A 26,682-nucleotide genomic window follows, 5' to 3' on the forward strand; every position below is an offset into this window, starting at 1 on the left:
ATTCCCCTTTCTCAATGATGTATTTTGCACACCGATGTTTAACTTGTCAGACCATGCAAAAGTACAAGGCTTGTGAAATTTCTGAAACAAGCTTTAATTTGATTGACAAATGATTCCATATTCTTGAAACTCGGATGTGATGCCTTCATTTTCCGTGCTGGCTAACACCACTAGCAACTTGAATGAACTATATGCAGGCCCATGGAGAATTTTCGTCTGTAGTAAATCGTAATCCTTAGAAACGCCTACCGATGGCTCCAAAAGAGTTCAAGTTCCATATTTTCACAGCCCTCAGGTTAAAACTGCTACCCCTCACAGTCTCGCAAAGAACGGTAGTAGAAAAGTAGGAACATATTGCTTATATGCACATTTGGCTTGGCTCATCATTTGCTTGAATATTTATGATCAGCCTCTGATCCTGATCATTTTAACTCACTTCAGCCAGCTGATGCTGAGGAAAAATGGCAAAGAGCCGTGAAACGCCGATGCACAGTGATTGCAAACTCGTAGAATATTTGTCATTTGGGAATCAAGCTGCTTGGACGTTTCAATTTATTTATATATCCTAAGGTTCTTCTGCTCAACATTTAGCATTAATTATCTCTATTATGGAACGCCCAAGGATGCATAAATTAATTATAATTTTATTATTAACAATGAAATAATATATCAAATTTTAAATTCATATAATTTATTTATTTATTAATTACACAAATAGAATGAATTTTAAATGACATCATTATTGAGTGAATTTGAAATTTATTGTAATTAACATTGAATATCATATAAAAATGCAAGAGTGAATAAGAAATTCACGATATTTTTCCTCTAAAATTACAAAAATACAACTGTATGTATTTGAATTCATCGATCTAAATACAACTTAAATATCTTCATTTTAATTACTTCTTAAAAATTTAACATAAATACAAATTTAAGAGTGCTCAATGTAAGATAAATACAAACTAAAAAGGGGCCATATAATTGTAAAATCATCGGATTTATTTGTTACTTGGTGCAAACCTTATATGTAAAAATAATTATATTTTTTTGTAAAGATGACAAAACTCAAAGGTGGTATATGTAATTATTCATGTAATATTTTTTTTATTTGGTAAAATAATACAATATTCTTTTTGTATTTTATGTTATAAAATATAATATTAGTCAATGCATCTTCATTTTATTTTTACAATTTTAGTCTTTCGATATAAAAAATGTTGACATTTTATTACAAGCGTCAACGTCATATATATCAGTATCATATTAGCATCATTGTTGCCGTGTAGGAAAAATTTAAAATTATAAAAACGAAAATAACAAATTAAGATACAAGTTTGATAATATATAATATCAAAATTGTAAATAGATAATACAATTTTGTTATTATGTTAATCAAATGTGCCTACTTCTATTTCCACAAATAAGATATGATTTGATGAAGCTTATTAAAATTATATATCTAATATGTAAGTGTTGTAAAAATAAATCTGATAAATAATATACACGATTAAAATGCTATTTCTCTTCATTAAATGAATAAATAACCGTCACCTCAAAATTATTTTGTTAAGACAAAACTTGTGTGAGATGGTCTCACGGGTCGTAATTTGTGAGACGTATAACTTTTTTGGGTCATCTATGAAAAAATATTATTTTTTATGCTACGAGTATTACTTTTTATTGTAAATATGAGTATCATTGACATATTTCACCCATAAAATATTCGTGAAATCCTATGAGAACAGACCTATTCTTCTTTGAAATAACCAACTAATTTTGTAGAAGTTTCGCTTTCAGCCAGCTCCATATCAATGCAACAGTCTCCATCAGGTTCCATTCTTTCTTAAACCTAACAAATCTCATTACTGCTAGAGTTTAATGCCAGGAAATTACATTCCGATTAGGAAATTTCCATGGGCGATATTATTTTACAAATTTAATGATTTGTTTTTACGGAGGACATGAATTCCGGTTAATCTTTGATGGTTTTGTTTGTATTCACTTGCGGCGGCGGCCAATGCATGACGTTGTTAGAGTAGATGTCTTGTTGGCTAGGGAATTTATTGACTAAAGTGTAATAAACAATCTTTATTTTAATATAATTTAACTTTTTATGGTGCAATCAGCATAGATAAAGTCCTTGATTATACAGTTCCTAGTCAACTATTGACTTGTAGGCATCTACTCTAACAGACGTTTGGCAACAACCAGCTTGTCTTCAGTGTTATTGATTGATTTATGTATCTGCACATGCTTATACTTTTGAATTCGGTTTGTATTTCTGTACTTATAAGAGATGAGTGATGAGTTCAGGTTGAACTAAATCGCGCTTAGATGTGTCGACTAATACTTGAACTCTTTCTGCATTCAACAGATTTTTTCATCGAGTTGTGCTGCTCAAATCGGTTCGATAGGACCCTTATCACTGTTTAGAATTTAAGAAATCACATTAACGTTGTTAAATTATACACCGAAAGTTGGTAGTTCTTGAATTATTGAATAGAGCAGTTTCCAACATGTGAAAAGTTAGGTTTTCCATTGATAATGTTTTGGATGTCCCCTGCAAAGCTAATGTGAAGGCATGTGGTGTTTGGTCCGTTTGATGAGACACTGAGTGCTCATAAATGACATAAGAGGGAAACGGAACCGAATCAATTTTGCTTCTTAAACTATGTTGATTGTCCAAATCGATACATGGACTTTTGAAATTTAACCTGTTGGTATAGTTTTCGTTGAAATTTGGTCCATATATTCATTGTGAAAGATGAACTGTGTTGCCAAATTGGTGCAAGGGGTCTAGAAGATGAATCAATTTGTGTTTGCTTTATTTAAATTTGGTTAAATTCCACTTTACAAAATTGTAATTGGGATATCTAACTTTCATATAACTAATGACGTGCTTGGTTTTCTTTGATCATTTGGTGAATCCATGTGGTGCTTGGTTCATGAATTTGGATGATAAACTTTCAGATAACATTAAATTGACGTGGGAAAAACTCGAAGCCACAACTGGAGTTAGGTTATGGATCTTGGGCTTCTCATCTCAATAACTCCTTGCAAATTAATTAGCAAACCAATCAACCAACTAAACTGAGCAGAGAGTAAATGATATATTAATTATGCACCTGACGTTGCTTCTATTCTCACCCTCTTAAAAATTGAAGTCTGTAATATAAATACATACACTTTAATATGGAAAAATGAATTGACTAGTGAATGAATGGAAAGCATACACTTCAATATACTACAAGATAGGTATCTGAAGTCATTATTGGGCACATTATTGAGATTTTAGCAGCCCACACAAGAAAACTTAATGGGGACCGGAGTACTTGTTTATGTTCAAAACAATGAATACTTCACAATTCTTCAAACTATTAATATTACAACCAACCAAACATGTAGTAGTATAGACACAATCCAGCATCCTGCTCCATCTATCTCGTGTGTTTTGTCCTTTGATTTCTCCTTGTTGGACCACACAAACACAAAGATCGAACAAGCAAGTTGTGGTTGAATTTATTGACTCTTAGTTTCTGTTCTTGCATTTCTCCACGGCTCTAGGTGCTGAAACACAAAAATCAATTTGGTCAAACTACTGATTTGGTACAACTATACTCGATGGTAATGTACAGAGTGTGACAACAACAGGAAATGGCCAATTGGGAGATATAAAATCATCACTAGTAGTTCGACTGGATGTGTTCTTATCTATCTATTGCTGTCACGTATTTTTCACTAAAGAATTAACGCCTTTTTGCTTTGCATTTTTGATGTGTTTTACATGTGCACTGGTCTGAAAGTCCTCTACAGAACAAATCTTCACATTAGTCATAGCAAGATCACAACTAGCGTTTTAATTAAGAATTTTTGTGGTAACGGGTTTTTAAGTATTTTTGTATCTGATCATTTGACAGGTGATACACCAGAATACATGTTGTACTGGATAAAAGTTAGGAACTTAATGACCAGCGGAGCCCGATGGTAATAATTTTCATTTAAGATAATGGTATAGCTTGGTGATGTGTGAATCACAGCCCCACAATATATTGTTAGTTTTGAAATTTAGTTAGAAATTTTGTGCGTCCCAAGTATTCAAAACTGGTAAAATCATGATAAAAAATAACAGCACAGCTTCGAAGAAACTAACCGAGTCCTATAGCCTCTGTTCCTTTCATAATGCGTACACGCTTGCATGATCCAACGAACATCCTGTCGCATCAAATAAGGCTTTGTCTAGAATTTTGTAACTAGTATGAAATGAAGCCGTAGTTTTCTTTTCTAGTTAGTAAGATTTGGATGACTTACTCCCAAGGGACGTCGCCAACAAGCATCCAGTCCCCATCCTTGTCTTCATAAGTTGGAACATAATCAGAACCATTTAAAAGATCCACGAGCTTGCTCTCATTCATGAAGTCCATCATTCCTTGAGAATCACATTTGCCTTCAATAAAAATGGAGTTATAAAACTTACAGCAAATCACCATGAGTCCCTTTTCAGGTTACTCGAGTTTTGCCCGAGAAGGTTCAAGGTTCGGGTTAGAAGTTTTTCACTTGAGATTGAACTCTAGCAGAAGTCTTCATGGAAAAGGGACCTCTTGAGCAATATCATGCTATTTCATCTCTAGATCAAAATGAGACGATGCTATATTTTGAATGTGACCGACACTAGTTTGTAAAGTTTTTTGATATTGAATAATTAAATTGATTAGTAAGTGTGAATATTATCGACTAAATAACCAAGTTTTGAAAGTTCTATTACCCCAAAAAACTTTCAAAAATCAATGTTGTAAACTCTTAAAAGTAAAACCCGAGTCCATGTTATATTTTGTGTTTCTTGACGAAGTATTAACTTACCGATGGTGAAGGAAATGAACATTTTGCACAATGCCTCAGAGAGCTCTTGATATGCCTTGTACATCTTCAAGTCAACTTTGCGGAGGTACGGTGCACCGTCCATGCTTACTTTGACAAAAACAGCTGCTCCGCCAGCAACAGTGGTTCCCTTCTCACTGTCCTCTGAGTTCTTCTGTACAACCATAATATTTTTCCGAAACGATCGAACTGGCGGCCATCCCACGACCTGGGCCCTACAAGATTGCCATCGTGTTAGTATATATTTGAGTTCTCACAATTAATCTTGTTGGGTTTAGCTTTTTCTTGATTCCGATTTTTTATTTTCTCTCGCTGAATATTTATTATTTCTTCCTTTCTTGTTGAAAAGGAGTAATCTTTAGACAAACAGAACTAAAACGAAGAAATGAAGAAGAGACCCGGTTGAGCATACCACAAAAATGTAAACGACAAATTTTTAGAAAGAATCCCAAGTATAATGCACTAATAGAGGAAAAAGGTTTAATATTTTCTGAAAAAGTACATATATTTGAGAAGGATTACCCTTTCACACAAACACAAGTAAAACGTGAATTAAGAATAGCTTACTTAGCAGGAGGCTTCACTGGATCATTAGACCTAGGTAGCAGATTCTTTTCCTTCCCATGCGACACATCACTCTCCTCGGACGAGAGATTCAGCTTCAAATCCACAGTTTCTCCATACCCTCTTTTCCCATAATTAACACCATTTTTCTCTTCTCCACCAGGCAATCCTAGCCTCAGCTCAGTTTCTTTAAAATCCATGATTTTGCTCTTTCCTTCATAACATAGCATAATGTCAACCATATTTTTTAATCACCGACAATTTCTTTATTTTTTTCCTATATTTCACTCCCCACTTTTCTTCCCATAATCTCTTCTTGATTTTGCTTTTTGAGATGAGTTTTTATTGGACGCGAGAAAGTTAACGGAAAAAGTTTACACTAAAAGAGAGAGAGTAATAATGGAGGTGGTCGAAAAGTCGGGGGAAAGAGCGTGACTGGGCAAAATGGGCTATTAATATAGGCGAATGGGTTGGATTGCATGATCAATTGGAATATGACACGTGCATCAGTAGTCTAGATATTCGGTCTTGCTGGAATAGGCATTGGACATGGTGCACCACGGTAGCCTACTTTCCCCTGATTACTTGCTGGAATCTGCTGGCTGCCCTCCTTTTTCTAAGTTATTTTATGCTGAATCGGATAAATACTTTTCACATAGGCTTGGCATTTATTATTATTACTGGACGAATAACAACATGCGCGAGTCCTCCATATATTTCACGTAAAACCCATACATCCCAATGTTAAACGCACGCTGTATAGGGAGAGTATTTTTCATGCATGACTACGCCGTTTCGCTCTTTATTTCTTCAGAACCTTAGCACAACTATCCACGGTAGGTACGCCACATAGAGGAGGAGATTTAATGGGTCAGAAACTATTAGTAATTAGATTGAATCAGTAGAGAGATGTATGTTACATGCTTTTAGTTTCGTTTGGAAATCATAATGGGATATTGATATGTATGATGGAGGGATCAAATTTTGTTATGTTTATGGTCCCATACTACCAAAATAAATGGATTAGGATTATTGGTATTTGATATCAACAATTTATCTTTTATAACTTAAAATCAGTAAAATTATAGTAAAAATTAATCATCTGTTTTTACGTTTAAGCTAGTAATAATTGATACTTGGTCTCAAAAGATTCATTATTGGTATTTATCGCAAATACCTCCAAACCTTTGCTTTTTCTTGAACTTGGATTTGGATTCCTTATATTTGGATATTCAAATAGCTAATTTTCGCAAAAGACCACTGCTGGAGTTCATTTAGATTATTTGCACCGGTAAAACAGTAAAAATGCGTGTAACAATCACAACAATTGTCTAAACAATTTACAAGATTTTCATTTTTGGTAATATTTTCTGCATTGCTTTCTTTTACGTGGCAATGATGTATTTTAATTAATTCATTTCTGACTAAGTTAATTAAAGAGAGGAATTTCGGAAAATATGGAGCAATTATGTTTGGGCTCCATTAAACAATTGAGATATTTTTTTGGGTCATGCTAGTGAAAAAATTGAATTACACTTACAGAATGCATTTGAAATTACAAAACTATCTTAAATGCACTTTAAAAAGAGTTTAATTTCTAAAGAAAGTACAATGATACTTTTGTAATTTTTTTGTTTTGTTCTCCCTTCTTCGTGATCATTCCAAATTATGAGCAGCAATAGTAGTTGAAGCAAAAATTGTATTCTTTCTCCGTAGAAAGAAATTGCCCTATCAACGTGCTTATGGTTTGAAAGCTAAGATACAACGACTAAGATCTAGAGATTGCAGTATACAGATTCTCCCGATATCGATGAACAAGATATATGTAGATATCGACGAACAAAATATATGTTGAGAGCTATGAAGTTATAGAAGAGAACATAGAGACAATATGAGTGTAGGAGAATTATTTTTCATCAATCAAAGGAACTCATGCATGAAGGATTATTTATACTAATCCAAATGCAATTAAGGATATCAACCTTTTGAGGAAGCCTTAGCCAAAGGTCATGTTCACTCTTCATTTGCCGGTGTTTCTTGGGAATAGAGACTTGTACGGATCCCCAACAATCATCATTTACTCGAAAACACATCACAACTTTTCGTGAAACAAATTTCCGAACAATGGTGCGACCATCTGCACACTTTACCGCTTGGAAGGCTCCAGGAAGCGCGACTGGCAGCGCGGACTTTATTCCCCGGAGAACTCCAGGTAGCCTTAGGCATTCTAGGATGGCCATTTACCAGCGCGAGTCTTTCAGGCTGCACTTGGGGAGCAGGGGTGCCCATACGTCTCTTGCGCGTGTTTGGAACTCGAGTTTAGCCTTCTGAGCTATCATTTCAAATTTCTTTAATTTTCTTGCTTAATTTCTTATTCATTAAGCCTATAATATCAATAGTGATTTCAAATGTATTTTGTAAACCAATTTATAGATATAATATTCTTTTTAATATATATCAACACTGCATTTAGTTCTTGCTTGCAAATGTATCACCCCGTGCCTTACAGTACATCAATGCATGACCAATTGTTTCTGTAGTTAATTGATATCAGCCCTGTTGGGAAATTACCCCGAAGCGATGCCGATCACGAAGATAATATAGTACCCAAATTGCGGAATAAAATAATCAATCAACAAGAACACAACGATTTACGTGGTTCACCCATAATAGGCTACGTCCACGGAGCACTGCAACTTTTATAACCGGAAGAAATATTACAACAAGTGTATACACCAATACACTAAATACTCACACTCCCAAACCCCCGAGTATACCGAGAAAATAATTTCTCTAACTCACACAAGAGAATTCCCGCACTCAAGAAAAAAATACACTCTTTTTTCTATGCACTCTCTTTTTTTATCAAAGCTGAAAAGCTTTTGATTTTGGGATACAATAACTGAAGGAGTTGAGCTCTATTTATAACCAGAATTCTTAAGCCAAAACAGAAAATCTCCTGATGTGGGATTTCATTTTCTGATTTTTAAATTCCGCGTGGGCCCACCTCATTAAAAACTCACCTAACAATTCTCCCACTTGAAGACTTGATTTCAATCATGTCTTCACACCATCGTTGCAGCAGCTCATATATCTCCATTTATACTTGCAGTCCGACTGAAGTTGAACACAACTTCAGTTTGTCAATGGTTACTGTCTTTGTGAGCATATCGGCTGGATTCTTACTTCCAGGAATCTTCTCCAGCATCAAGATTCCATCTTCCAGCACCGATCTGATGAAATGGTACCTAACCTGTATATGCTTTGTCCTAGCATGATAAACAGGATTTTTTGCTAAATGAATAGCACTCTGACTGTCACAGTGTAACGTGCTATCTTCAAGCTTCTGACCCAATTCTTCCAGAAAGGATCTCAACCATATCATCTCCTTGCTAGCTTCTGTAACTGCAACATACTCAGCCTCTGTAGTCGAAAGCGCAACAATCTTTTGCAGCTTAGACACCCAGCTTACAACTGTACCACCTAATGTGAACACATATCCAGTAGTACTTTTCCTGCCATCCAGGTCACCACCCATATCGGCATCGACAAAACCCCGTAAGCCCAATTTTGACCTCCTGAAGCATAAAGAACAACTAGCAGTACCTTTCAAATACCTGAGAATCCACTTAACTGCTTCCAGTGTTGCTTTCCTGGATTACTCATAAACCTGCTCACGACTCCCACTGCATGTGCTATGTCTGGTCTTGTACACACCATTGCATACATGAGGCTTCCGACAGCAGAAGCATAAGGAACCTTATTCATATAAGCCTTCTCCTGCTCCGTCGATGGTGATTGTGCTTTGGTTAGTTTGAGATGGCTAGTCAAAGGAGTACTCACAGATTTAGCTTCATCCGTATTAAATCTGCTAACCACCTTTTTCACGTACTCTTCTTGAGATAACTTCAAGAATCCATTCACCCGGTCTCTAAAGATCCTCATTCCAAGGATTTGCTTTGCAGCACCCAAATCCTTCGTGGCAAATTCCTTTGATAAATCTTTCTTGAGTTTATCAATTTCTTCCAGACAAGCAGCTATCAGCATATCATCTACATATAGCAGTAGTATGATATAAGAACCGTCAAACCTTTTCACATAACAGCAGTGATCAGCTTGACACCTTAGGAAACCATTTTCACTCATGAATCCATCAAACTTCTTGTACCACTGTCTTGGAGCTTGTTTGAGACCGTACAAGCTCTTCTGAAGTCTGCACACCATTCTCTCTTTTCCCCGTACTTCAAAGCCCTGTGGCTGCTTCATATAAATTTCTTCATCTAGGTCACCGTGAAGAAACGCAGTCTTTACATCCAACTGCTCCAAATGTAAGTCTTCCTTCGCCACTAGTCCAAGTACTGTCCTGATAGTGGTTAATTTAACCACCGGAGAGAAAATCTCGGTGTAATCAATTCATTCCCGTTGTTGGAAGCCTTTTACAACAAGTCTTGCCTTGTACCGCTTGCTACCATCATGCTCTTCTTTTAACCGGTACACCCACTTGTTATGTAACGCCTTTTTGCCTTGCGGAAGTTCTGTCAACTTCCCACGTCTGATTGGATGACAGTGAATCCATCTCATCTTCCATGGCCAACTCCCACTTGGTTGAATCATCATTTTGCATTGCCTCTTCATAGGTCTCCGGTTCACCTTTGTCTGTCAGCAAAATACAGTGAAGTGCTGGGGAGTATCTCTCAGGTTGTCTAATGGTTCTCAAAGATCTCCTGAGTTCAATCACCGGAGTTTGTGGGTCATCATCTTGTGCAGTTTCTTCTCCATCTTCCTGGTTACTGGTTTTCGATTCATTCACAGGAATATATGTCAATGGCACTTCATCAGTCTTCTTGACTTCAGGACATTCATATCCAGCTCCAATGTCTGACTTGTCCTTGTACAGAAGCTGCTCATTAAAGATTACATCCCTGCTCCGAATGATCTTCTGATTTTGGTCATCCCAGAAACGATAACCAAACTCATTATCTCCATAACCAATAAAGAAGCACTTCTTTGATTTCGAATCAAGTTTTGTTCTGCTTGCTGAATCAATATGAACATAGGATAGACATCCAAACACTTTCAAGAAAGAAATGTTTACTTCTTTGCCGCTCCAAACCTCTTCGGGTATTTTGCAGTCAAGCGGTATCGAAGGTCCTCTGTTGATCAAATATGCTGCAGTGTTAACAGCATCAGCCCGGAATGATGTTGGCAATCCAGAATGCAATCTTATGCTCCTTGCTCGTTCATTCAGGGTCCTGTTCATCCTTTCAGCTACACCATTCTGTTGAGGTGTACCAGGAATGGTTTTCTCCATCTTGATCCCGTTTTGTGCACAATATTTCTTGAACTCATCATCTTCATATTCTCCACCATTATCAGAACGTAAGCACTTCACCTTCAAGTTGGTCTCATTTTCACCATGGCTTTCCACCTTTTAAAGGTCACGTAAACATCAGATTTATTTTTCAGAAAATAAACCCAAACTTTTCTACTCGAATCGTCAATGAATGTGACATAGTATCTCGAGCCTCCAAGGGATGTCACAGGAGATGATCCCCATACATCAGTATGAACCAGCTCCAACTTTGCTGATTTCGGTTCTCTACCGCCTTTTGAAAAGCTCACATTCTTCTGCTTTCCAAAGATACAGCTTTCACATAGTTGGTGTTCAACAGTCTTTAATTCTGGTAGCTTTCCTTTTGACACCAACATCTTCATTTCCTTCTCACTCATATGTCCAAGTCTATAATGCCATAGACTTGAATTGGCTCCAGCATCCACAGCTGCTAATGTGTCTCTGCAACTGGAAGTCATATACAGTGTTCCAGTTTTCTTTCCTCGAGCAACAATCATGGCTCCTTTGTTCACTTTCCAGGAACCATCACCGAAGGTCACATTGTGGCCTTCATCATCCAGCTGTCCCACCGAGATCAGATTGCGTGTCAATTTTGGTACATGTCTGACTTTGTTGATTTTCCAGACAGATCCATTTGACATCTTCATCCGTACATCACCCATACCAACAATTTCCAAGGGTTTTCCATCAGCCAGGAAAGCTTTTCCGTAATCGCCAGCGATGTAATTATCAAATACATCGCGATCACCAGTGGTATGAAACGAAGCTCCCGAGTCCATAACCCAAGAATCAACAGGGCTTTCCATGGATAATAGCAGAGCATCATGTACTTCCTCAGTGACAGCATTGGCATTATTCTTCGTTGATCTGCAGTTCTTTTTCAAGTGACCAGTTTCACCACAGCTCCAGCACCTCAAATTCTTTTCAAAGTTGCTTTTGTCTTTTCCATTTCTTGATTTGGATCTACCGTGCCATCGGTTGGAACTCCTTTCACCACTCCTGCCTCTTCCTCTGTTATCAAGATTTAGAGCAGATCTCGATGATGTTGCTTCACCCAAGTCTTTCCTGCGAACTTCTTCAGCAAGGATTTGATCTCTAACATCATTGAGTTGTAGTTTTTCTTTTCCAACAGAGTTGCTAACCGCTGCCTGCATCGGTTCCCAATTGTCTGGTAAAGACGCCAGAAGAATAAGTGCCCGAATCTCATCATCAAATTTGATGTCCACCGATGTCAGCTGAGAGACAATCATGTTGAATTCATTTATGTGTTTTGCTACCGAAGCACCTTCTCCCATCTTCAAGTTGAATAACTTCTTCATGAGATGTACTTTGTTGTTTGCTAATGGCTTCTCGTACATGTCCGATAAAATGGACATCATCTCCTCCGTTGTTTTTGCCTCCGCCACGTTATGTGCCACGTTCTTCGTTAGGGTCAATCGTATTACACCTAACACCTGTCGGTCAAGGAGCTCCCAATCATCATCCTCCATCTTTTCTGGTTTCTTTCCTGATAGAGGTTGATGCAGCTTCTTACTGTACAGATAATCTCTTATCTGTAACCGCCAGAACGAAAAATCTGTTCCGTCGAACTTGTTGATTCCCGGTCCCGATCCATCATCTCCGGCCATCGCTTCTCTAGCCTTAGCAAAAAATCTATAAAATCTTTTCTGATGTGGAAGATCAGACAAAGCTGCAACCACAGAGCATACTTAGAATTTTTAAGAATTTTCACAACAAGGCTCTGATACCAGCTGTTGGGAAATTACTCCTGAAGCGATGCCGACCACGAAGATAATATAGTACCCAAATTGCGGAATAAAATAATCAATCAACAGGAACACAACGATTTACGTGGTTCACCCAAAATAGGCTACGTCCACGGAGCACTGCAACTTTTATAACCGGAAGAAATATTACAACAAGTGTATACACCAATACACTAAATACTCACACTCCCAAACCCCCGAGTATACCGAGAAAATAATTTCTCTAACTCACACAAGAGAATTCCCGCACTCAAGAAAAAAATACACTCTTTTTTCTATGCACTCTCTTTTTTTATCAAAGCTGAAAAGCTTTTGATTTTGGGATACAATAACTGAAGGAGTTGAGCTCTATTTATAACCAGAATTCTTAAGCCAAAACAGAAAATCTCCCGATGTGAGATTTCATTTTCTGATTTTTAAATTTCGCGTGGACCCCATCTCATTAAAAACTCACCTAACAAGCCCCTCGCATCAGCTATGTTAGTTTGGTCACAGAGGAGTCTACGGCATGTCTATTTTCCTCCAATCAGATTTGTCAGTATGATATAAAAGGTTCTTTTTTAAAAAAAAAAAAAGCATTTTCATCGTATCATTCATTGGAGAATCATTTGGAACAGTTGTGTCTTCCACCATGTAACATGACATTTGACGAGTTCCAAATGTGGCTATTTTATTCATCTCATAAATTTCTTTACCACATACATAGTGCCTATGTAGACCAACTCAAAGAATTTGGTCACGATTGAAGAAGTACCATCTCTATTGAGATTCTTACATGCACTATAATGTTGTCGTGAATTGCTTGAATCCATTTTAGGACGAACTTATTTAAAAGATTATTTCCCTAGTAAAACGTTTACGAGTGCTTGTATTGAGAAAGATTTATGTTTAGCAAAACGTAAATTACACGGTGATACGTTCCATAATAAAGTTGAAGGAAATGGGTCCCAAGACGTGCCAAGATTCATAGGTTGTGTACCTGGTAGGCATGCGATTTAATCGGTGGGCCTAAATGAGTCAAACCAATTTTCCACATGTCCGTTGGATACATTCTCATCTCCTTTATTTATCTCAAAATTGAGCTACAAGCTCAAGAGTTGCACGAGAACAACAAATTAGAAGTGACTTTGATTTCCTATATATCGGCTGATTGTCTTTATTTTGTCGAGGAAAAAGAAAGTCAACATCTTTAGGTTCGTAGTATAGTAATTTAAAAGTTACCATGAAGTCTCTTTTAACCTGAAGTCTAACAATGGCGGTTCGGGACGCTTTGTACGTTCACGTAACGTAATAATTGATGAAAAAACTCTGTTCCCCACAACCATGTGATATGTAATAAACCGTGGGGTTAGGACCATCCTTCTCACATTGATGAACGATGCAGACGTGTTAGAGCTAGCTAGAACTGAATTCTACGATTAATCCCATGTTTAACTGTGCTATGTTTGGATGATAATAACTCGTCGACTGTTGGTCCCACGTGCGGAATTTGAGATAATAAATCCCCTCGTTTTCATCATTTCCAGCTGAAGGTTCCATCGGTTACTTCTTGTGTTTGCAAAAGAAATTCTTCCGGCGCTCGTTCTTCGATCTCCTCGCGTCTAATACATCAAGGCACGCTTTGTATCCTTCTTTCTGCATCATTCACGCCATTATATGCTGTTACATGTGTGCTCGCATATGAAAAATGTTTAAACCCGTTGTTGCTTCGTTTATGCTTCGTCTTATTTGTGAAAAACCGTATTTTATGCATTTAACTCACGTGTTTGATGTTTGGGTGCAAGGGGCTGCCGATCTAGGGTCATAAGGAGCTGTTCATGTCGAGGGTTATGTTAGAATAATCTGAGAGAGCCTCGGTTCAGGTCTATGCAGGGAAAAGCCGTTCGTTCGGGCGCTAGTGCGTGCTTAAGGGCTAGATCGAGGATTGGTTCGATCTCGGCTGTGCAAGGGGTGTCCCTAGCTCTGGAACAGATCATAGAGGGTCTGAGCCATGGCCTAGGGTGCTTTGAACGTGGCTGATACGAGTTTAGGAGCCGCTTGAGCGTTGGACGTTTGGGTGATGTCCGAGTGCACTTCGTAGGGAGCTAGCGGTCGTGTGTACTGTGTTTGATGCATGGGGCTGTTGTCTTTGTTCTGGTAGGTCCCCTAGGGTCTGGTATAGGTCCACAATAGGCTGGTTCATGGTTGGCACGATGGATTAACTTGAGGCGTGAGTTTTGGGAGAGAGGTGTGCATGAGGTGTTGAATTGGGATAGGACCGAGAGGTTGGCAAGTTCTAGAAATTCCAGCCATGGGTTTGGGGGACTAATGACATGTTTTTAGGACTTTTAAGTGTTTTTATGATATGGTAAAAAAGTTGGGAATAATTCGGTTAAGTTTCGAGTCGATTCGGGTTAAAATGGTGTACAACTCACTCACTGTGTATGAAACGTCTACTAATTTATAAAAATGTGGAATATTTTTTTTTAAATTAAAGCTCGCGCTTTTCGAAAGAACGGACGTATGAAAATATTATCTCCTCTCAATCTCATAAATCGTAATGCGGAAAACATGTGGTCCTCGGGTCGTGTCACCCCACCAAGTCTGCCTACTCAGAGTTCGGCACCTCCAGTCTCCTCACCATTTAGCTCACCTGCATCACACACGCCTAGTGAGTCTAAAGACTCAACACACCTGTACCAGGAATAACAAGTACATATACATAGCACACAGCAGTGAAAAATATCATACTCAACATATTTTTCATGAACTTAAAAAAAACTTAATGCCAACATACCTTTCATGAACTTTAAAACATGAACATAAACGTGTCGTATAAAATCATGTCGTGTCGAATCATGTCATCTCATATCATCATATACGTGTCAAAACAGCTCATCATGTCGAAGCATGTCATCTCATGTCATCATATACGTAAACGTGTCGTGTAAAATCATAGCGTATTAAAGCATGTAATCTCATGTCATCATATACGTATACATTTTTTTTTTTAATTGAATTCAGTTCATTAGTTGTGACTTTCGTATCAGCTCTATCGTATCAGCTCTATCGTATCAGCTCTATCGATGAATCCATCTACATGTAACCGTGGTACACGGCGGCGAGGGACATCAGCGACAGCATTACCCGTCCACTGAGCCCGGGCCTCAGCTCATCATATCTCATATCATCGTATACATATACATCGTCAGTCACAACCAAATCTCATCCTTCAAAATAGCATCATAATCATTACTTAATAAAAACATGTATATACGTAACTTTTCCTTTAAACCAAACATGCAATGTATTTATCGTAAATCCATAAAATTCATGAACATGATGCATAAACATTTAAAAACATGATAAAATGTGCTCAGGGCGCTGCCAGGACCAAAATCTCACCTCGGTTACAAAATAACCAGTTTGCCCCTGAAAACCCAAAAATTATAGTTTCACCCATAAACGTAAAATTCCACGTTTTTGACATTTTCTTAATTCCATTGATTCTAACAGGTCCCAAATAATTATTTAAGCCTACAAGAATTTTTCATATTTTTATTTGGCTTAAATCGATGACTTTTAAATTAATCTTTAACTATAACATATTAATGCGTTTTAATCCCGAATTAAACCAAACCTTAGCATAAAATTCCCAAATTAAAAATTTAGACTTCTAATAATTATTTGAGCTTAAATATAATTTTCTATAATTTTATTAAGCTTAAATCTAGGCATTTCAATTAATTCCTTAATTAACATTTCGTGCGGCGATTAAATCCCGGATAATTTCAAAACTCATTATTTTGACCCGAAGCTTACCAAACTCCTAAAAATATCCCAAAACATATTTAAAAGCATCCCTAGATGTAAACTTGGGCCTATTTTATAACTTAACCGAATTGTTTTAAAACTTGGACCGGAGTCCCGGTTTTAACCCGAATCAAACCGAAACTCAACCAAATTTTTCCCAACTTTTTAACATAACTTAAAAACACTTAAAAGGTCTTAAAAACCTCAAAACTAATCACCTAAATCTCACGGCCAAGAGAACACACTCTCTTAATACAGGAAAACAAACACCTTACAAATATTATAGAACTAATAGGAGAGAAGAGAGACAACTCAAGATGTTGCTTGAGAATGGGATGCTTATGAATTGCAAAATGAGCACCTATTTATAGTTACATGGCTATGTGTGAACATGGCTATGTGTGAACAAGAAATTGTTGAACAATTTCATCACGAAATGCTCACCCATCTATGTTGACCATTTAATTGCACACTGCCGACATCGACATCGTGCAGGCGTGTGCCGTAAAATCTGCGATACTTTTTTTTAAAAAAAATAAATTATATAATCGGTACATGATATGTATGAGATTAAAACTATTATAAAGTATAGTGGTTATTGTGCCCGAGAACATCGCTCTAACATTGTCATATTTAAGAGTAAGTCTCTTGTGAGACGGTCTCACGAATCTTTATCTGTGAGACGCGTTAACCCTACCGATATTCATATAAAAAAATAGTACTCTTAGCATAAAAAGTAATAATTTTTCATGGATGACCCAAATAAGAGATCCGTCTCACAAAATACGATCTGTGAGACTGTCTCACACAAGTTTTGTCCATATTTAATACACAAAAATATCACTCGAACATGGTCTTATTTAATACATAAACTATAAGATCAGATGGATTAGATATAACTAAAATTTAAAAAAATGTGCCAGGATATACAGCGCTCTCTGAAGAGTACGGATTGCTTATTATGGTGGATGGTGGGTAGGGCCTCGTTCTAGCTGTTGTGATGGGCCATATTTGAACCCCCAAAAGTCCAAGTCCAACGCAAACCCACGTGTGGCGAGGCCCATACCTCGTTATCACCATTTAATACCTCCTCACACGTACGTACAGCTTTTCAGACAACTGTTACGTTTCCAATTCCTTGAACCTAGGATACACACGATATCGTGCAATGTATCCTTCCTTCTTTTTACACATCAAATATTTTGTTTCTCATCTTCTTTGAACATGTACTTTTGACTTTGTCTCTGAGCTACGGTTCAATTAATTAACGTCGAAATATCAACATAGCAGTATTTCATGGTCGCGCGGGAAATAGAAAGAAGTATTTGAACTTCTTTTGTGTATGTTTATGTCAAAACACAACCTTTGCGCTTTGTTTGGGTTGTTTATTTGTGCATTTATTTTTAAGATTTGTTTAAATTTGTGGCTCACTTAATTAAGATGCATGATGATGGATGAATTATTGGGTTTAGCAATAAATGATAGGACAAGCAAGTGAATGGTTCGTATGTAGCATACGTTCACAATTTCTAGTGGTGCTTGCTATTTAAACTACATTATTCGACACATATATTTAAACAATGTCGCTAAAGCCCAGCATTTGATTGATTCAGTAATTATTTAGATATATTTCGTTTTCGTAAATAATGCAGCCAACTTAATTATTCATGATAAACTGAATTTTAAAATTTAAATATATACATATATATTGTTGGGATTCGATCAAGAAAAGAATACAAAATACAACAACAAATAAATGTGATTGTTCGTAAAACAAAATTTATAACATTATCATAATATAATCAACAACATTAGACACATATGTCAAGTATCAAAATAAAGTAAATAAATCGATAAGTTGAACAAATTTTCTTCTTGAATTGACGAAACAAAATATAGGCAAACAAAATACCAACAAGCAAATTTGTTGCAACGTAAAATATAATAATATTCCAACTAGCAACATGAATATAAACTAACAATAGATAAATTTGCAACAAAATTATGAAACTAACAAATCGAGGCATGTGACAAGTACAATTTATTTAAAATAGATTTGTCTCCCTCCACGAGATGTTTGAGGATCAACTTTTACGGAGGTTTGTTTTCCATGATACATCGATTGAACAAGTAACAAATTAAGTACAAATTCCCTACTCTAACGAACTCAAAGCGTACATTTTTTTATCACCAAAATTCAACAGAGGTCAAAAGAAAAACTAATAATATGAAATGCTAGAGAATGCTTAAGTAAGATCTTGAATGTGTTTGTAATATTGAGGAAATGAACACACTATTTATAAGCTCCAAAATGTACACCAAAAGTCAATCCATATTTATTAACTTAATCAATCTTGAAATTAATTTAAGAATATAAAGAGTCAAAAGTCTCCAATTAATTCAAGAATGTGTAGAGCCAACTGACACTCTCACATTCATAAACAATAATTTTCATTAAACTTTTTAACTCAAATTTCCAACAATATTATATATTTATATTTATTTATTTACTGTAAATTTCATGTATTTCTGGACAATTATAAAAAAAATTGATCTAAAAACTACATATTTATCAAAATATCACGATAGCAAACCTTCGTTTTAAGCTCTCGGAGGAATAAGAACTTTAAAATTCGTTGGTACTTTAGAAATTATAGATAAATTTTTTTAAAAGGATTTTTTTAGCTGAAGGAAAAAATTGTTACAATTTTATTTCGAATCAAAAAATTTGATCTTAAATTAAAAATATTGATTTAAATTGAATTATAAGATATACAATTTTCATGTAATGAATTCTTAAAATCATGGATTTGGACATTAGAAGGGTAGGCTTCGATGCTACATGTGGGGGCAGTGCTCCCACATGATTTGGATGGACAAGATTCACACACATATGTGATTTTAAAAAAATTAGTGGACCCATGTATGTGTGACTAAATTTGGACCCTTGATTCTATCGTGAGGATAGTGCCCGTACATGTAGGATGGAATCAACTCATTAGAAGATAACAGAGCCGTGACGGTAGGAGGAAACGGGGGATGAAGATTCATTCAACGATGTGGAATTTGATTTGTATCAGACTTAATTTAATCAAATATTAGACATTTGGGCCCACTAATGAATACTCGCATGGCCCATACGAAACCCCATCTACCGACAAGGCCTGGACCCACCTCACATGCCATGCTCTTCCCGTTTCATGATACATTTTTAATTTGAAAAAAGAAAACGGAAGTTGCGTTGTGTTTGGATAAACGTTAAAAAATACTTTTATTTTTATTGTTAATATTGGATGAAATATTGTTGTTAAAAAATTAATAATGATTTCGATGGAGTGATTAATAAATATCATTAAGTAGGTCTTTGTGAGACGGTCTCACGAATCTTTATCTGTGAGACCGGTCAATCCTACCGATATTCACAATAAAAAATAATACTATTAGCATAAAAAATAATAATTTTCATGTATGACCCAAAAAAGAGATCTGTCGCAAAAAAACCCTCGTAAAACCGTCTCATGCAAGTTTTTGCCAATATCATAATAGTGAAAAATATTGGTTTGAGCTTTTGACATCATCCAATGCTACACATTTTATTCAATACTATGTAATTTGTAATATTTTATTGCTTCTAATTTAAAATTTCAGCCAGTAAATGTGATCCAACGTTAGTAATAGCCCAAAAAACATAAACCCATCTCGACCGTTGGTTCATGGACCACAGCTTTGAAATTCGGCGGTTGTGGGCTGTCCCACCATTGTCTCCTTTTCCACAAACTTGGACTAAAACTTGCCTGTCCTTTAAGCAACATGTGTATGTGCACATTTATTCATGTCCCCACGTAAGACCCACACAACCACACGCTCTCTCAGCAAGTGTCCCTCACGTACACATGCCCTTGCCCACTTTCACCAGCTCGTGAGCGCACAAACGCGTGGGTCACCAGGTTAGGCTCATGAAATTCACGCACACACGGAGAATAAGTCAGCCAGATGCGACTGCCTCCCACCCTATAAAACTTTGTGTTCTTCTGCCACGTTTAAGCCCCATTCACAACTTTCAAAAAGTCCTCAGAATTAATTAAGCACGGAAAGATTCGCTCAAATCCTGCAAAGAAATTAGTGCTCGCCACTATATCATCAAGTACTTTCCCCAGTAATCTGTTATTTACACGTATATTCAAGAAGAAGATCAAGAAAGTGACCAGGATTTGTGTAGAAATGGAAGGGTTTTTGGAAAATGATCATGATCTGAATCTCAAAGCTACCGAGCTAAGATTGGGTCTTCCTGGAAGCGATGAATCTGAGAAGCAATCTTCATCTTGTGTTAAGAACAATAACAACAAAAGATCTTCATCAGAAATGGTGGATCCCCGCCTAAATGGTGAATCAAAGCAAGAATCTGATCGTGCCCCAGCTCATAAGTAAGTTTTACACTCATATTTTATGAAGAAAGATACATAGATGTTGATCATCTACGTAACTATTGTGCTGATCTGTCGGTATTTTGCAATTTCAGAGCACAAGTTGTCGGCTGGCCGCCGGTTCAGTCATACCGGAAAAATGTCCTCAAGAAGCTTGAATCTGAGGCTTCCGGGATGTTTGTGAAAGTTAGCATGGATGGGGCTCCTTATTTAAGGAAAATCGACCTCAAATTGTACAAGAATTACTTGGATCTATTAAAGGCTTTAGAGAACATGTTCAAGTGCACCATAGGTGCGTGTACACATCATCAATTCATGTATCCCAACATTAATACATGTTTCCAAAAGAAATTTTTATTTTTGATCTTCTTGGGAATTTGGGTACACGTGAAATAAAATATTGACGGGTTTTTGGTGAATATCTTCAGGTGGGTACTCAGAGAGGGAAGGATACAATGGATCTGAATATGCACCAACTTATGAAGACAAGGATGGTGATTGGATGCTAGTTGGTGATGTTCCATGGGATATGTTTGTTACTTCCTGCAAAAGGATGAGGATCATGAGAGGATCTGAAGCTAAAGGGTTGAGTTGCATGTAGATTATTTTCTTTAGAAATAAAACCCAAAGACAGGGAAGAATCCATGGCTGATATTAAGGGTTTTTCAAGAAATTGAGTTTGGTTTCAATGTGAGGGAAGTAAGTTTATGTACAAATATAATATTGACAGAGAACTTTATGTTTTTCTTTCTCATGCTTTCTTTCAAGAAACAACATGTACCGTTTTCTGGAAAACACAATACAACATTTAACTTTTTTTGAGCTGATACAATATATATAACTGATAGTCGCAATTTAGGGTGTATCTCCTTTGTTCCTTCTTCTTTGGACCTCGATGTACTTAATCTACGTTCAATTGCATTAAAGTGTCATGATTGTATAGTTTACAAAATAACTTTAATTCTTGCGTTCTTTTCTCATTAGAGCCTCAAAACTAAAATTGTAAAAAAGTGAAATCACTGGAATAAAATCATGAATTTTTTGTACACACGCATCACGTGTGCATAGTAATTAGTTTATGTTATATTTCTTTGTGCTCCCACATATGACGCACATGTATTTTTCTAAGATCTTTTATATTTTTTCGTGCTCTACATCCGACACACATACGTTTTTCTAATACGTATAGAACATGCGATTATACAACTACAAAAATCTCGTAATGCGTATTTTATGCTTCCAAAAATAGTGCGACGCCCTCTTTATGTGGGAAATTAGACTCACTACTTCATATTTGATACCGACGTTTACTAAGGTGCAAATCGACTTGAATATATGATTTTTTTCCTCAAATTTTTTTGCTCACTTGGAGCTTGAAAAATAAATTATTTTGGGCTTCAATTTGTTTCGGCTTAGCGTTCGAATTACAGCTCGAATAATTTGATTCAAACTTAATTAGCAAGCTGCGTGAAGTGAAACCGGAACAATGAATCGAGTTGATTATCTCATTTAAATTTCAAATATAATTACAGAAAGTAATAAATGTATTAAATCGTGCGATGTCATGTTATAAAGCCAAAGCCATTTTTCTTTCAACAAAAGGTAATATTTAACAAACGCTTTGTTCAAAACCTTGTCCATTGGCCAATGATCTCTTGCCCTAGCAGCAAGTGCGAGTCCCAACACCTTAGTGGTCTTTAGTTCAAATCTCACCGGTTGCGGGATATTTTAGATGTTTTAGTTAGCTAGGGACTCTGGTTCATCCCATTGCATAAAAAAAACTTGACCGTCGAAATATGTCCGTGACATGATCAACAGACGGCGTATTTGTTGGTAGTGCTATGGTGAAGCGAGGTCCCCTGCTATGGCCTCATAAAAGTGAGGCAATTGATCTCTTAACCATATTATAGCGCTGACTACGTTAAATGTTATCACTAATCTAAACTGTGACTATTTTCTTCAGAGGTGCAGGTAAATATATGGTGAATGGTTAGCTAGCAGTTTTTTTTATTTACTTCAGGTAATGAAGGTGCGACTTTTGAATGATAATTCCGTATTATGGTGCAACAAGAAGCTAGGTTTGCGTGAATTTCACATCACAAAGACATTTTACACTCTTTATCTTTCCAGTGTTTCCCATCAACATGATATCCACCATTTCGATTAACTATTGAAAACACATTCATCGAATGCTGATATTCAGTACAAGATTTAGTTTCCCCGGTCTCTCAATTGCTAGAGTCTAATGAGAGCACCAAAATACACTTATTTCAGACAGAGATGTGTTTGCCATGGCTTGTCTTCCAATTATATTTCCAGCTAAAAACCGCTTTGCAAAAACCAGAAAGGAAAGAAAAAAAGGAAAAGTTTCTGGAATGATTTAGATGAAAACGCAGTACACAGCTTAAATACAGATATCTCAATGGCTGATGAAGTAGCACAGACTCATATATTTCACGACACTTTTAGTACCTCGAGGAGGCCACTGATTCTGCAGAGAAGAGGTACTTCACTCTTGAAAGAACAGAGTCGTGTGCAGGATCATACGGATGGTCCTTGGAAGGGATTTCAAGTATTGCTGGAATTGGATTGTTGTAGCTGTCTACCAAAAACCTTATCATATTTGCAACCTGAAATCAAGCACAAAAGATTTTTTGAATGTCGAGATGCAAAATTGTCTGAAAGCAGAATTTTATGGCAGTGGGTTAATGTTCTCCACTAGTTTGAAACCCAAAATGATTTCAGATACGTGTAACTGAAAATGTGTGCAAATATTGGATAAATGCAATGTTATCATGAGTTGTACACAAATCAAATCTTAAAGCCTTCAAAAACTTTCTAAAATTTTGGCCAAGTCTGGTTATTTATTAGTCATGTATTATAACTAGATACACACACATGATATGTACTGTTTCTTTCAGCCACGGTCTGTAAGAAGACGTTCGTTGTAGAACTTACTTCAGAAACTAAAATATAGCAAAAAGCTTACATATTGGCTGATCAATACTATTGCAATGTCTTCTCTTGTCGTGTATTCCTTGAATGCATCTTCAATTTGTTTCACAGTTGTCTCTGCAACCAGTAGTGTGGAACAGCAATGAGCTTATATGTGCATAGACTAACCCAAAGACAAAAATAATACCATTCCTTTTTGTGAGACGAGTATATTCAGATGTCAGACAAATCAAGACACTTGATTGTTCGTACTACTCTCAAAGAAATTTTAGTAAAACTTGTTTACCCTTTCTTCTGGTGAGGAAACAATCAAAATCCATGCTGGGAATAAAGAAGTTAATTTCATCATTAATCATCACTATCTAGTATGTTGAAAAAAGAGCAAAGTTTGATACAAGGATGAGCAATCACACCAGACAAGACTAAACTGTGTACCTAGAAACACAAGAAAGTTACGTACATAAAAAAAGGCTCGAAATGTTAAAAATATGAAAATAAATAAAGAGAAAGCGCTTTGTGGACATTTAACCATTAAGAACTTCTTTAAGTTTCACAAGCTTTAAATCTTCAACATGTCAATAAAATATTTCAGCCTTACTTAAAAATATATATATAACAATACTGAGCCAAACTTTATTGTAATCATTTATCAAAAATGAACAATTTCACAAGATAAGAAAAAGGCACGGGGTAAATTGATGGGATCAATTGTAGAATTTTGATAATAAAGAAAGTAGGAGAATGGGAATGAAGCTGCTTACTTGAGTCCACTATGAGGTAATTTGTTTTCCGCCTTAAATCAACATTGCCAACTCCAGCAAGTAAAAATCCAGTAATTGTGTCCTACATCCACGTACATATCTATAAAATTAACAAAGAGACCAGCAAGACATATCCACCACTGCGACCAAGCTATATAACTGACCTGGGTAGAAGTATTTATCAATCATGCAAAGTAAGTAAAGTAACACCTATATCTATCCCTATAAGGTATTCCGTATCACTGGTATAAAGAAACCTCTGGCAAAAAGGAAGAGCGATTAACAGTTATCAGAGGGAACTTCGGCACAATTAGGCTCAGGATTCAGGAAGGCCAGAAGACCACCCAATCATTTCAGTTTGACAAAACAAAAAGGTTGAATTTTGAAATGAAACCCTAAACCATCTTTTATCATTCACGCAACTAATTTAGTTTAGTTAACCAACGAGGACAACTGAACAAAACGACCGGAGAAATTCACAAGTTGGATAATTATACGTGTTAACATTGCGTCCAATTCAAAATATAAGTCGTTCAGCAAGAAAAGCAAACTGGAACCAGTACCTCGTCAGCGATCATGGCTATGAGCGCTGAGCTGCTGGTGCGGATCTGAGGTTTGTTAGCCATTTATTCGCGACAAATTCGTCAAAATTCAATCACCAATGCCTTCAAATGAAAAAGATCCGGTGAATTGAAAAGTTCAAAATACATTCAGAAAAACGAAAATGTAATCGGCCTAAAAGATTTTTTGAAAATTTTACACAGTTAATCGAAGATATGGAGTCGAAATCCAAAACGATCAGAAGAAAATTAGGGAAAAAAAACAAAACAAATTTAGGGAAAAAAAACATCAGTTAGAGTTCGAGAATCTCACCTTTGGAAACAGTGGAACCGAGTTCGGATTGTTGAGGGAATAAAGAAAAAGACGAAATAGAATATTGATTTATAGTAATGGGCCGTAATTAGACTTTTAAACACAAATGATTGGGTCCCGGCCCAATTTATTCGGGCCGCACATTACATATGTCAAGACTTCCAATTTGATTAGATAAATTTAATACTAATCCGAATACACAATTATCCGACTAAAGTTTGAAAAATCTATGAGAAAACGAATAACATTATGATTTAAATCCGCAATTTTGTTTTGCCTTCTTGAATCATTTCAATGTATTTTTCATTGTGGTAAGGAACAATCAAAGAAGAAGGTTTCAGAAAGATTGATGACAAAATGCAATAAGCACTTTAATCGTGAGATAATGACTGAGACAGTGGGATTAGAGTGTATTTCCAAATAATATTTGTGAAAAAAACTAAATTTGGAAGACAGAATATACAAATATTTATGTTTATATAATCACAGCTTTTAAAGTTTTAGCAAAACCATCATGATTGTTATATCCGATTTTTTAGGTATTGGTTAAGTCAAGAGTAGATATACAGTGTTACGAATCTTTATCTGTGAGACGGATTAACCCTACCAATATTCAGAATAAAAAATAATACACTTAAGGGGGTGTATTGGTTATAGACTTTTAATAACTTTTATGGAGTTTAAAAGTCTAGAGGTATTCAAACTAGACTTTTATATATTCCATAAAAATTTAGTGGTATTCAATGTAAACTTTTGTAGAATTTTAAAAAGTCATGTGGTATTCAAATTTGACTTTTAAAAACTCTACAAAAGTCTATAGGTATTCAAAATGTCAATAAACTTTTAATGACTCTATGGAATTCTATTAAGTACAAGAATTATAGCCTAAGGTACAATAATAAAATGTCAACAAAAGTCTTTAATTCAGCCTAAAGATTTGGATGTACATTTAATTGAGAAATCTCCCAAATTCAATACAAACTTTCATTCTTTTCTCGTCTATTTATTTTTCCTTTTATTTGTACTTTTTAAAAACATAATTAAAATTTAATTTTTTTATTAATTATTATATAACATTTTATTTTTAATTATTTTCTTTAATTTTAGTTAATCTAAATATTAAATTATTGTATAAGCAAATTCATATCGATACTATACCAAAATTTTCGGTATAGCGAACCAAAAAAACCTTACATTTTAAAAAATTTATAATTTATTGTTTTAAAATATTATATATTTTAAAATTTTTGTATATTTTTCCGGTATTTCGGTATATACCAAAATTTTCAAATTGGATATCGTTACCGTACCGAAAA

At 35.8% G+C, this 26,682-nt stretch overlaps 4 protein-coding genes across 5 annotated transcripts in view; 2 read left to right on the plus strand and 2 right to left on the minus strand.

Annotated features, from left to right (window-relative positions):
* The window catches only part of LOC142522820 (putative galacturonosyltransferase 6), a 38,086-nt gene extending 15,448 nt beyond the window's left edge, over nucleotides 1-22,638 (plus strand). The window contains exon 10 of the mRNA XM_075626393.1: nucleotides 22,628-22,638. The gene's annotated coding sequence lies outside the window, so the exon portion shown is untranslated. The remainder of the gene's footprint in view (nucleotides 1-22,627) is intronic.
* On the minus strand, nucleotides 3,221-5,971 carry LOC142522797 (auxin-responsive protein IAA14-like). 2 transcript variants are annotated; one of them, XM_075626347.1, is made up of 5 exons: nucleotides 5,446-5,971; nucleotides 4,861-5,093; nucleotides 4,312-4,429; nucleotides 4,154-4,215; nucleotides 3,221-3,570 (listed from the first exon to the last, which is right to left on the minus strand). In XM_075626347.1, exons 1-5 carry the CDS (start codon nucleotides 5,682-5,684, stop codon nucleotides 3,533-3,535), a joined length of 690 nt encoding a protein of 229 aa, XP_075482462.1. In that variant the 5' UTR covers nucleotides 5,685-5,971; the 3' UTR covers nucleotides 3,221-3,532. The 2 variants fall into 2 exon arrangements, with proteins under 2 accessions (XP_075482462.1, XP_075482455.1); XM_075626340.1 differs by having other exon boundaries at nucleotides 4,312-4,447; nucleotides 5,446-5,941.
* LOC142522857 (auxin-induced protein 22D-like) lies at nucleotides 20,381-21,618 on the plus strand. The gene is made up of 3 exons (XM_075626434.1): nucleotides 20,381-20,777; nucleotides 20,873-21,069; nucleotides 21,206-21,618. The coding sequence occupies exons 1-3, from the start codon at nucleotides 20,575-20,577 to the stop codon at nucleotides 21,376-21,378; spliced, it is 573 nt and encodes a 190-aa protein (XP_075482549.1). The 5' UTR covers nucleotides 20,381-20,574; the 3' UTR covers nucleotides 21,379-21,618.
* Nucleotides 22,639-22,894: 256 nt separating the features above from the next.
* On the minus strand, nucleotides 22,895-25,476 carry LOC142522866 (V-type proton ATPase subunit F-like). Its single transcript, XM_075626443.1, has 5 exons — nucleotides 25,367-25,476; nucleotides 25,057-25,158; nucleotides 24,494-24,575; nucleotides 23,767-23,849; nucleotides 22,895-23,407 (listed from the first exon to the last, which is right to left on the minus strand). Exons 2-5 carry the CDS (start codon nucleotides 25,117-25,119, stop codon nucleotides 23,243-23,245), a joined length of 393 nt encoding a protein of 130 aa, XP_075482558.1. The 5' UTR covers nucleotides 25,120-25,158; nucleotides 25,367-25,476; the 3' UTR covers nucleotides 22,895-23,242.
* Between the last annotated feature and the right edge of the window lie 1,206 nt (nucleotides 25,477-26,682).

The sequence above is a fragment of the Primulina tabacum genome, chromosome 2 (genome assembly GCF_025594145.1).
Source record: "Primulina tabacum isolate GXHZ01 chromosome 2, ASM2559414v2, whole genome shotgun sequence".
NCBI classification, from domain to species: domain Eukaryota; kingdom Viridiplantae; phylum Streptophyta; class Magnoliopsida; order Lamiales; family Gesneriaceae; genus Primulina; species Primulina tabacum.